Source organism: Phyllostomus hastatus, unplaced genomic scaffold (assembly GCF_019186645.2).
Source record: "Phyllostomus hastatus isolate PE091 unplaced genomic scaffold, TTU_PhHast_1.1 phas_scaffold_46, whole genome shotgun sequence".
Taxonomy (NCBI): domain Eukaryota; kingdom Metazoa; phylum Chordata; class Mammalia; order Chiroptera; family Phyllostomidae; genus Phyllostomus; species Phyllostomus hastatus.
Window position 1 is genome coordinate 26,420,167 of NW_025334032.1, and position 12,839 is coordinate 26,433,005.

General features: G+C 44.2%; 1 protein-coding gene across 4 annotated transcripts in view; it reads right to left on the bottom strand.

The window, feature by feature from the left end:
* Nucleotides 1–8,399, bottom strand: part of UNC5D (unc-5 netrin receptor D) — a 484,491-nt gene extending 476,092 nt beyond the window's left edge. For all 4 annotated transcript variants that reach the window (XM_045821390.1, XM_045821389.1, XM_045821388.1 and 1 more), the window contains exon 1: nt 8,030–8,399. In XM_045821390.1, the coding sequence (XP_045677346.1) occupies nt 8,030–8,138 (109 nt within the window). In that variant the 5' untranslated portion in view covers nt 8,139–8,399. The remainder of the gene's footprint in view (nt 1–8,029) is intronic.
* Nucleotides 8,400–12,839: the final 4,440 nt, after the last annotated feature.

Consider the following 12,839-nt stretch of genomic DNA (forward strand, 5'->3'; position numbering starts at 1 on the left):
AATAATAAAAACTAGGTATATGGTAAACTAGGCAGACTGAGGAGCTAGTATTATATTTCTAAACACTATCTGGTATCCAAAATGGCATCATTAAAAATAAAACTGCAGAACTAATTTGTGATTTTTTTAGCTTTAATGAACACTTTAATTTTTTTATTTTTAAGAAATCATTATTACTTAGCAAGTTCCTCAGAATATTTTACATATCACTATTCCATTATTACAGTATAGCATTTTTAATATATTCAAAATTCTACTTTCATCCACTCACTCCTGACACATGCGCTTTTCCCAGGCAAAGCTATTAAACAAGAGAAACATAACGCTGTGTATACCAAGAAGACAATGCAGGTATCACTCAAAAATGTTTATTCATTTGTTTCCTATGCTCATACATCCACAGCCCTATCATGAATGTAATATGAACAGAATGTTGTGTTGTCCAACCTAAGCATGATGCATCCACTTAGTAATAAAAGAGAATTACATGGCAAAGAAATCAAGAAGGCCCAGACACCATTTGGCAACTCAGCTTCTGGTCCTTGTACTATTTATTGCTACCTGTAGGCTTTGGTTGAAAAATACCAGTAAGCCTCAATGTCATCTTCTTCAATACCAGGGTGGATATGAAAACACAAAGTGATCAGAATTATCAAAATACCTTAAAAGTGTCAAGTTCCATGCCAATGAATTATTATTTAAAACAGCTACCCATGAGAACGTCACATCATACCCTTAATCATCTTTCTAGAATAGTCTATCTAGGAAGGTAGACTTTACAATATGTTCAGAAAACAAAATATAAGACCCTTTTACCATTATGTAGTTTTCTCTGGGAACTAAATTTCCCTCAGTGATTTGTACCAATATTGAGTAAATTTTAGAAATTTTACACTCAACATTATTTACACCTTAACATAAAAAGGCTAAAGTAAAAAAAAAAAAAAGAAAGAAAAAAAGAAAAGAAATCGTTCTGTACGTGCCATTGGACAAGCACTGCCGGGTTCCGGATGAGCAACAGCACACGACGGGCCCTGCCAAGGAGAGACAGCTGTCCAGTGGCAAAGACAGACCCAAGCCCCAGCTCCTACACATGTTGCAACAATGACAAACTAGCTGCTTGGGCAGCATCACTACCCCGTATGAATACTCCTGGGTTTTTTTTTTAACCAGCTGGGTTTAGGGGTATCCAACCCATGGCCTTCGGGCCACATGAGGCCCAGAATGGCTATGAATATGGCCCAACACAAAATTGTAAATTTACTGAAAACATTATGAGACTTTTTTGTGTGATTATGTGTTGTGATGTATTTAATGTGTGGCCCAAGACAACTCTTCTTCCAGTGTGGCCCAGAAATGCCAAAAGCTTGGACACCCCTGTATCTAAACCAGAACTAAAGCTACTTCTCTCGTCATCCTGTACTCTGGGTCATTTCAAGGTAGCTCAAGATAGGCAATGAAACGAAGAAACATTGAAGAGGGTTGACAGCTTCATATTTAACAAAAATCTGACTTTGGGCAAAGTGTTCAACTTCTAGAGGGCTGACGTTCCTCTTTTTTATAGGAAATTAGATGCAGATATAAGTCCTCAACTACTTCAAAATAAAACTAGACTTTCAGAGTATTGCATCTGTAACTTTACAAATGCTGGAAGTAAGACATTATAGTGCATCAGAATGGTGCTCCCTGAATGTCTATTAGTTTTATGAGTGCTGTAATGTTATCTAGGTTAAAACTGACATTAGTGTCTCCCTAGTTCTCTATTGGCATTTTAAAAAGCGTCTTACATTGAATTTCACTTCCTACTGGCTTCCAAGTGGAAAACAATATTGAAAATCAAAAACCTGGATTACTATCATCCATGGCCCTGCTACCCAAAGTGTGGCCCCCAGATGATGTCACCTGGGAACTCGGCAGAAATGCAGAAATTCGGGCTCCTCCCCAGATCTGGGGAATCAGATTGGGCATGTTAACGAGATCGGCAGTGATTCAAATGCACATTAACATTTGAAAAGCACTGATTTGTGCGTTTCACATAATACCAGCTTAGCTTCCATAACCCATGATCATTTATTTGGCCCCCCTCTTCTCCCAGTAGATTGTATTAAATTAAATTCAAATAAAGATGATAACTTCTAAATAAGTACTATTGCTAGCAGAAGCCACCAATCAGTTTCACGCAACTCTAAAGAACATGCCGTAAATATATTTAGAGGCAAATATTCTCATTCAATATTTAGTAAATACATTTGCTTTTATAGTAAGTTATCAACATTTATGAATTATATTAAACATGGTTATCTCCATGTTGGTTGAGTCCTTGAAGTAGTCAGAAGGGTTTCTTCGCTTGGGTCTCTTGTATCTCCTGTACCTATGCCTGCCCATCCACCCGTCACCTACCTTCTGGAAGGCCTACAATGACATTTTCCCCTGGACCTACCTAATTGAGAAATCACATTTTCAATTCAGGTAACGGCAAAAATACTGGTAAGTCCTTTCTTATTCAGGTTCTACATTGTTGTGGTGATATTTTCCCACATAATTCCTTCTGTCCTTACCAGGCTGAGTTACAGGACGACATACATGTGCCAAGGTCTTTCTCTTTCTGGGGAGGAAAGCTCTTTTGCACTTTAGGAACCAGAAATCCGGGGTCAAATAGTCACTATCCGCATTAGGTGGAGCTGCACTGACCTCACTGGGAAGACAGCTTTCAGCTCTGTAGTTTCCTTATTTCTGTAGGAAACCGTCAGAGGAACTGGTCATAGAGGGAGAGTACAGGCCTCACCTCACTCCTGTCCTCTTGGAAACAATCCTAGGAAGTAATTTATGTCCTTTAGTGGTTTGATGTCATCACAGACACATAATATGTGTTCACTGTTTTCACTTTAGTCCCATAAACACAACTTTAATAAGTCTGCCCTCAATTTCTAGTTCACTAAAGTTGGGTGGGGGTGGGGGTAGGTTTGGGGGATGGACGGGTTAAGGATAAAATATGCTGGACACACCATCCTACACACAAACCCGCTTTCAAAAGAAATACTCCGAAAGCAAGACCAAGTTTGCAGTAGATTTCTAACGCAGTCCGAACTGAATACATTAACATCCGCCTAATTCTGAAAACTATCTCCACACAGCCTGTGTATGCACACAATAAGGCCATGCGATGCAATGTGGCACAAACAATTAAAAGTTCTTTTCAAAGTGGAAATGCAAAACAGAATGAATATCTATTTTCTATAAATGAATCTAGCCATCTGTCTTGCAAAAGCAGCAGCAGGAGCACCCAAAACAGCAGAAACAGCAGCCTCTGCTGTTAACAATCTATTCTCAAATCTCATGCTCCACATTTTCCCGGCAAACAAGGCTAAAAATATAAGACATGCAACAAATAGTCTCCTGGGATCTGCCATTCCATGGATGGTGTATTCAATCAGAGTAATATTTTCTGTTGAAACTCAAAATTGAAGAAAAAAAAAAGCAAGCTATCACATTAGAAACTGGCATTCAGAATGTTAAGCGTGAATCCAGTCCCAAAGTGTATGAAGCTGAATGGTGAGAGGGTGGCTGTTTTCATACAACACAAATCTCTGAGATTTATCTAAATATATTTATAGGTTTATTTAAGCTACTCTGAATTCCTCTACAACTCTCATGGTTATAGAGATATAATTTTAGTACTTTTGTCACCAAAATATAAGGTCATTTTATTTTTGGCAGAGTTTAGAAAATTAGCCTTGCTGTAGGCTCTGGAGTTGGACTAAGTAAGTTCAAATCCCGGCATCTCCACATACTAGCTCTGTGGCCTTGACCAGTTATTTAACCCCTGTGCGCCCTTCTTTTCTTACCTTCAAAATCAGAACAATAATCTTCCTTCACAGAGTTATTGTAAGGATTAAATGAGCTGACGTGTGGAAAGCTTTTGGAACAGTCAATGGCACACACTACATGCAATACTTACTATGATTCTTTCATATTCAAACAAGGCTGTGACAATGCTTTCTCTTAAAAATAAACATAACGTAAGAAGTGGCGACACTATGATGGCAGTTCTCATGCCAACAGTGGGCATGGAGCAAGTGGAAGGATGAGCAGATCAGTGCCTTTATCTAGAGCGTGCGGTCGAGAGCGACAGAGGATTCCGTTGGTTACTCCATCGTGCTGCCAGTTCATGACGGCACAGGGATAAGGAGGCCAGAAGGGAAGCCAAGGACAGAGCGGGTCAAGCGACAACATAACAGGATGTTATGGGATGAATCTTCCTCTGTGCACCCATCTTTGGGATGAGATTTTACCCGTGGGATCCAGGACTCGAGCCTCCGTGTTCAAAGAGGAGGAAGAGAAGTCCTAAGGGGCAGGTGTCATATATTCGCTATCTCCTGTCAACTCATTTCTTGACAAGCCTTTAAAGTTGGTTCCATTTTAAGGTGTGTACTGCATCTGGCAGAAGGAGGACAAGTCACCGAGGAGACAGAAACGTGCTTCCCAGACTGGTAACAAAGCAGGATTTGGAAGGACCTGACCGATTCGGGGAGAAGGTTCAGGGGAAGCCCATGGAGCATTCCTAGGCACCCTAGGTTCTCCCACCCCTTGAAGAACCGCAAACCCACAGAAGGGTCATTCAAATAGTGAGGAAGGATGGAGGGGTATTGTTATTTGTCGTAGTAAGACCATGAAAAAGGGTGACAAGCACAGTGCCACTGAAGAGCCAAGTGACGACAGTTCATCTCTTCGCAAGAACTAAGATACTTAAGAGGTTCCTTGAGCGTAACACTTTGTAGGGTAGGAAAAGAGAGTGCCACTGGCCTTCTCAAGCTAAGAGCTCAACCCAAGCGTCAGAAACGGATGAGCCCAGCATAAGATTTTAAGACAGGTACTATTTCCTCGTAGCCCTATGGAAGGACAGATACTTGAGGAAAGGGAACAGAATGAAGAAGAGGGGTGAGGGTGAGTGGGGTGGACTGATAACATTTATTAAGGATGAAGTGACTATAGATTTAAAACTGTATCAACCAGGTAGACAGATTTAAGTATGCATAACCATATGGCCCTATTATGTCTATAAAATAAACACATTCTTCTCTTGCCCTTAATGCATTACTACAGTTATTATAAGGAAGATGTCATCGCCCATGAAAATTTTTAAAGCAAGAAAGTGTGAAAAGGCTCGGCCTGTCTAATATGATCTCCCTCCCTGCCTTTAGGCTGGGCTATCTCATGTATACTACCCGATGCAGGAATCACCAGATCAACAGCAGTACTCCTCTTGACAAAGAATAAAAACAAATCACTATGACAACATGATGTGGATTCAATTAGCACTTGGCAGGTCACAAACAATTTTTAAACAACCTTCTTTTAAGTTGGAAAGTGTTAAAATATACAGTAATCATGGCCCCAATGTGCCTTCCTTACAGCCTGCCACCAGTCAGGAACGTACATCTGAAGGCCAAGTCTTGCTTCGAGGGAAGGAAACAGAACACTGCTATCTAGGCCACTACTGGTTTCTGCAGACACTCCCTTACCCCAGGGATCTTCCTCTTTGAGTGTATGCAAAGTCCATCATCAGAAATCCCCCTGAGTTTCAGAAGGTGGTACATTAAGTGTGGGAGAAGAAGAAGAAGAAAAAGAGTTGGTAAATCATGAAAACAAATGAGAAATAATTGTAAAGAAAATGCTGCCAAATTGTTAAATACTCTTATGTCATCAAAGCAAAGGCATAATTCTGTATATTCTATTAACTAGGGAAGGCAGACTATCTTTGGCTCAAATCAACGTGAAAAGGCCTGCCAAAGAAAAATTAGTTACTTGTACAAATAAGAACAACCTAGGGCCAACCCAAGAGAGCCTGGTGAGACTTCTGGGCAAGCATGCCTCAAGAGCACACCTGATCTTGCTTTTAATCAATGGCCACCTTCCTGGGCTGGGAGGACTTAAATAACATCAAAACACTGACACATGGAGTTCTGAAAACTCCAAGTGTGCCCACCTGTCCAAAGCCAGGTGCACGTGGCTTCACAGGTTTTCCCAGCCTGCTGACTGAGGACCCTCTGACGATGTTAAGGGTAATGGGCTTCAAGCCCCAGAAAGTAAAATAGTACAAAGGGAATATTAGTCAGGTTTAGTGCTCCATTCCATGTGTCTCAGATGCTACTGTGATCTGTGCAACACATTGGTTGTAAATAAGCCTGCAGAATGTACAGTAGGTTTTCCAGGAGACTGGAGAACAGCTTGCAGACAAGAGGTGCTAGCCTTAGTTTCACAGCCAGCAAAACCCGATCCAAGAGACTTCTGGCAGGTCCCCACTTCTTGTTTGGAGCTGGCTTCGAGACAACTCCACCAGCAAGTCTAAGGGGTCAGGACATGGAGTCAGTCACTGCTAGGTATTCCATATCCTAACAAGTGGTAACTCAGACATTTAGATTTACGCCTAGAAAAGAGAAAGGCCCGCTTTTCCTCACAGCAGCGTATTAAAGGCAACTCAGAGCTGACTTTGCAAAGGAGGCATTCTCAGTAGTGAGTGAAATGGCTGAAGCTTGTGCTTCTCCCAGCGAGGGAAAAGGAACCACGCTCCACCCCTCAGCCAGTGTGTGCAAACACTCAGGCTCATTCCCAAACCTCTCCCGCTTTTTCAAAACCCTGCTCCATTTAAAAAAGAAAGAAAGAAGGAAAGAAAAAAGAAAGGAGGAGAAAAAAAACTTTTCAGGAAATGAAATGCAAATAGTCACTGAACAGGATCATAAAACAGAAAGCCTCAATCTACTTTTTTTTTTTTTTAATTCTTCATTCCAGGCAGCACGGCTGCTTTTAACACAGCATTAGCTTTCATAAAAATGAGATTATATCGGTTCTTTTGTGACCGTCCTCAATCCTTCCCACCCTTTTTTTTTGCCTCGCAGACACTCAGAATATGTTCAGGATAGCCAGCAGGGCAGAGGTGACCGGTGCCACCTCTCACCAGACATCCAATAGGTACATCATTTAATGCAATTACATATTCCAAGCCCTAATGGATGCCACACGGGGAAAGAGAAAGGTAAAGAAGGGCTGGAAGGAGAGGCTACCGGATTATTTCAGATGTAAAACCCCGGTACTCAAGCTTATGTGTAAAATGCCTCTGATCATCTTCAAAGCAAGTCGGCGGGATTTATCTTTAAGTTCAAGCTCCCAGTCGTCCTCGCTCAAGGTGGAGCTGAAACAAACCAGCTGCAAAATTTCACTCTACTGGAGTCCAGAGGATCCAGGAAAATGGGGTCTACATTTCTAAGCCGCCGTAAGAAAAACACGCGTTTTCCCTGCTGCTCCGTGGGGCCCGGCGCTCGTGAGCTCCCTGGGTGTAGTAGGCACGGGGTAGGCAGAGGACGCGCCGGGCGAGCGGCCTCCGGCCAACTGCTTCCCCGCGCTCTGCACTGCGGGCGCAGTTAAGCGCGGGAGGTGCACTCAGCTTTCCCCAGCTCCCGCACACACGCAGCCTCCTCCAAAGAAAGCCCAGTGCCGCCTAGGTCCCCAGGTTAGTGACGCCCGAGGGGTGTCAAGCTTAGCGGACTTCAGCCTGGGTGCGGCTCCCCGAAGGGAAAAGACGCCCTCTCCATTGAAGACCACCCTGCACAGACTCCCATCACTCGGCCCCTCTTCCTCGGAACTCTTGGACACCACTATGAGCGCTCACCCAAGAACGATCTCGCTTTGGAAGGCAGTGGAGAAAACGGGGGGCAGCGAGATTGGAGGCAAGAGGTGGGTACTCCAGTCTGCAGCAATTGGGGAGGGCTTGCAAAATGGAGCAAGCGAGGAGAGTTAAGGGTAGGGGCCCCGTCATAGCAACCTGTAGGAATGCGACGGTCGCAAACTTGGGGTGGGAGACAGTGGTCCCCTCGGAGGTCCTCCGCCCGATTCCCACCCAGCTGGGGTTCGGTGCGCAGAGGTGCAGGGCTCAACTTGGGAAGCCGGCGCCGTAGGTGTAGGTCCCGCTCGGTCTTACGGGAGCCCCCTCGCCTCGCTCCCAACCCCGCCGCCTGCTTTGCCCAGCGCTTACCTCGGGCAGCCGCAGCCGCAGCCCCCGCCGCCCAGAAGCAGAGCCCCAGCCAAGGGAGCCACCAGCGCACTCCTTCGGCGCCTCCACCTGCGGTGGCCGCTCTCCCCATGGTCTCTTCCCGCTCTCAAGTACGGTTCCTCTTCCACGTCCGGGAGCCCGGGAGCCGCAGACGGGCCAGGGGCCGAGCGAGTGGGTCCTGGGGGTCCTTAGCGAGTGACTGCTACACGGCCGCTCCCTACAGCAGCCAGGCAGGGCGCTCCGATCCGTCGCCGGCTGGACACCCAGAGTAGGAGCGCGCCCCCATGGCCTCCCACGGCGGGGCTACCGCTGTCTCCACCGCTGCAGCCGAAGTCGCTCGCGGTACCCACTGCTGCCGGGTCCGGGACTAGTGAGCGGAGATGCTAGTCCGCATCGCTAATGAGACCCCCGCGACCGCCCCGTCTCCTCCCCTCTGAGCCGCAGCCAATGAGCCGAGCCTGGGCGGGGCTGCGGGAGGGGCGGCGGCCTCTGGCGGAGAGGGGCGGGAGGCGCAGGTGAGCCCCGCGGCGACTGCGCGCGCCCCCAGGTTTCTTCACGCTCCGCGGACGGCCCCAGCCGTGGGAGAACCGGAGCAGGTCCGGATTCGAGCTCGTGAAGATCATCACAAGCCTGAAGATGTGAGCAAAGCCGGCGGGTCTGTTGGAGGCGAACCCAGAAAGATGTGGACATCTCGGCAGCTTCACTCACAGTTGCTGCTTCCGCGAAACCTCTGTTTCATTCAAGTTTCAGCCCTTTCACAGTCCTGCCTCTTCTGCTCCCATTTTTTTTAAACAGCAGATCAGATATCACGACTGAAAATTTCAAGGAAAATTATATTTTAAATACCAGGTTGGGAAAAATAATACTAGAATAAATCCATTATTGCAATTATGCTAAATATGCACGTATGTAAATAAAGAGGCGAGAAGAAATTACAGTCATAGGTGCGTCAATGGGTATGTGGTCGACCCATTCCCTTGTGTGTGATTCTAATCACTCCCGGATCCCCCACATTTTCCGAAGGGTCTTCATTTCTGTTGGCTCCTGCTGTGTTTGTTTTAATCCAGGTCCTGGGAATCATCTTTATCCTACGTATCAGGGAAAGGAAGTCGTGCTGGGCCTTTCTTGGAGGGCTTTTCTTAAAAGCGTGCATTGTTTTGATCAGACAAATCTTTATTCTAACTGCTTTTCAAAGTACTCGTGGTTGCTTCTTACTCTCCCCTCTGCACCTGGGAAGATGACCCTGACCTGAGGTTCCAAGGTCAGAGCACCGAATTGTCTCTCACCATATCCAGCCCCGACCTCAGTTCCCCATAACTCAGCTGGTCAGCATATGCGTCCTCTTCTGCCCGGTTGACCTCAGTAGGAACTGAAGTCTTAGGATGAAAGAAAGACAACCTTCTCAACAGTTCCCCACTGTCCACACCCAATATTGACACAAGTACTTTTTAAAAACCCATCTTTCTGGCCAGAGTACCATTTGTTCTCCAAAACACCTTTCTCTGGAGAATAAACAGCGTAAAGCAAGGTAATCATTGTGGATGAGGTAATTGCACTAACACGATTTCTTCCGAAGATAAAGGGGGTGATAGGCAGGGAGATTGACCCCCTGATCAGCACACACGGCATTCCTCTCCTGAGGGCCACCGGACATGTGAGTGTCCGGGGAAGGAACGGATTGTTTCCTCTCGTCTTCTGGCAGCTCAATAAAAGGGTTGGGGCCTGGTCAAGCAAACCGAGCTCCAGGGAAGGAAGGCTTCAAGGCAAAGTGATGTGGAGGCGGCTAGGGACTTGCCTGAAGATCTCTTTGGACTCTTGGTAAGTGAGGGTTTTGTCCTTTTTCCTTTGAGAAGGTGAAGGTGAATGGAGAATTCATCTAGCAAATATACTTCACCTGTCTTCTGGAAAACAGTCATTCATCCTCCAGCTTTCCTTACTCTTCAGGCTACGTGGCAGTTCTGCTGCAAATGAGTGTATTCATTAAAAATAGAAGAAAGAAAAATACAACAGACTACGTTTCCAAGATAGTATTTAAATATTTCTGCTGTCCCCAGAGGGAAGCAAAAGTAAAAACAATTTTCCTTTGAAAAACTATTGAGGAGAAGATGACATAATTGTAGGTTAATAAATTCAAGTAAAACTACAAAAACAAATGAGACAGAAGGAGGAAAACTAAGACCCCTTGATGTACCCTGCTCACGAAATAGGACTTTCACATATGCGACTCTTTAGAGTAGACTCAACCGCTGGAAGAAGGGCTCTATTATCCCTGTTCGGCAGACAAGGAAAGTCAGACTGAGTACTGAAGTGATTTGCCCGGGGTCACATCGAGAATGAAGTACCATTCCAAATCTCAGATGAAGGTGGACATAGTGTCCATTCCCTCAGGTTTTCCAGAGACATGTCCTCTCAGCTTCCTCAGGGCTACTGAGCTAGTTGGTTGGGAGAAGTTGAATCTTCAGTCTTACATCATGTATTGATTGTATATCATATATTAATTATGTTCCACATATTTATACACCCTGTATCAATCTAATCCTAGCTATTTTGAAACATGTATGAATAGTATTCCATTCCACTTAGAGATATATCCACATCCATCACTACCCAGGGGCATTGTGTCTGGGCCAAGAACCAAAACATAGAATAGTAGAAGAATCTGCCTGAAAGTCAGGACACCAGTGGTCTCGTCCCTGACACTGCCCCTGACACCAGACCAAGGACTGGTTATGTGGTCTGGGGCAAGTCAGTATTCCCTCTCTATTTTTGTTTTATTTGTAAAATGAGAGTGTTTTACTGGATGATTTTAAGATCAATCCTTTTAAAGATCCATCATTTCTAACTCTAGCATGTTATGATTTTGAATATTCAATACAACCAAATTGGAAATTAAGTCACCTCTTCTGGAATTGGGACAAATATGTTAAAAACGTGTTGTTTTCTAGAGAGAGTATTTTGAATTAAAGCTAACCTATAAGTATTAGCTGTAATCAGGTCATGTTAATTTAATGAATCGACTTAGTACAATGTGTTTCCCAATTCCTTGTTGTTTGACTTAACTATACTTGTTTTCTAACATGTTATAAATAAAAGCAAATAGAAAGTTTCTATTTCCACTGCCTTCTTTTTTGACATATAATTGACATATAACATCATATTAGCTTCAGGAGGACAACACAGTGATTCCATAATTGATTGCACTATTGCAAAATGATCACCACAGTAAGTAGAGTTAACATCCATCACCGCACAGTTACCATATTTTTCACGATGACAAGTTTTAAGATCTGTCTTAGCAACCTTCAAATATACAATGCAACATTATTAACTGTTATCACTATGTCCTACATTGCATCCCCAGACCTTATTTATTTTATAGCTGGAAACTTTTCTCTTTCGACCCCCTTACCCATTTTACCACCCCACCCCCCACACACACCCTGCTTATGACAATCACCAGTCTGTTCTCTGTATCTATGAATTTGGGTCGTTTCGCTTTTGTTTTTGTTTTAGACTCCACATATATGTGACGTTATACAGCATTTGTCTTTGTCTGATGTATTTCACTTAGCATAGTGCCTTCAAGGTCCATCCATGTTGTTACAAATGGCAGGACTTCCTTCCTCTTCCATTGCCTGTTAATATTTTCTTGCCAAGCTAATCTTAAAAAATAGAAAATATCTGAGTCAACTCAAACTTAGAGGAAGGCAGATAGAGATTAGGCATACAGAGACAAGCCCTTCCAAATATTACAAATTATCTTTAAGCGGTTTACTATAATTCCTGAGGAAAAGCTCTATATTTGCCTGAAAAAAATATTCTAAGTGACTTATCCTCTGTGTATGGTGTAAGTGGTCGAACTCCAAGAAAAGTTAAAGGAAGTGGAAATATTTTACAAGAGTAACAGGGAAGAATGTGTCGTTCTAGGAGATGGGACGGGAAGAGGGGAGCCAAAGAGTGGGTGGTAAACTACACCTGTCACAATGCGGTCTTCCTCTCTAGAGTTCAGCCGTCACTGAGATTACGGAGGCAAGTGAATTCTTCAGGGAAAATAGTAAAGGGTTGCAGTTTCCACCTCCATTACTATAGGCAAAACAGACATTCAGAAGACAGAAAAAGGGCCTTAGACATGGAAGCTTTCAGGAAGTATGGAAACATTTCTGGACCGCCCTACACAATAGAACTGGATTCTTTTGGGAAAAGTTGTGGGGAGGTGGGGGGCCTCATTTAAAACCTGAACTACAGCTGGTTGTCAGAAGTCATTGAAATCAAAACCCGTGGGAACAGAACACGCTTGTAGCTGAAAAATAGAGGAGATGGGCTTACGAACGTAGGATGGAGACATAAAGGAGAAGAGCTGAGAAGCTTCCACTATACATTTGTACATCGCTTCTAGTTAACCTTCTGGACTGAGCAGCTGGTTTTAGTTGTAACCACTGTGAGAATTTTTCTCTCCTTCTTCGGGTCTTTTCAAGCGGCACACAGATCCTCCCTGGACATGCGCCATGGAGAGGCAATCTTCCCGCATATGGGAAGCTAACATTGTAGCGTCCCTCCTTTCGGATTCCGACGACTGCTTCTGAAGACCCAGCTATTTCTAGCTCTGCCACTGTTGACGTTTTGATAAGAGCCACTGTCTCTATTAATCACACAATTATGATAATAAATAGGGAAGGCCAAAAATCAACTGGACAAAGGGCAACAGCTGGCAACTTTGATTGCTGAACTTGGCAATGCAATTAAATGAGATATTCCACAAGCAATATTTCCATTGGGAATATGTCCTGTGCCA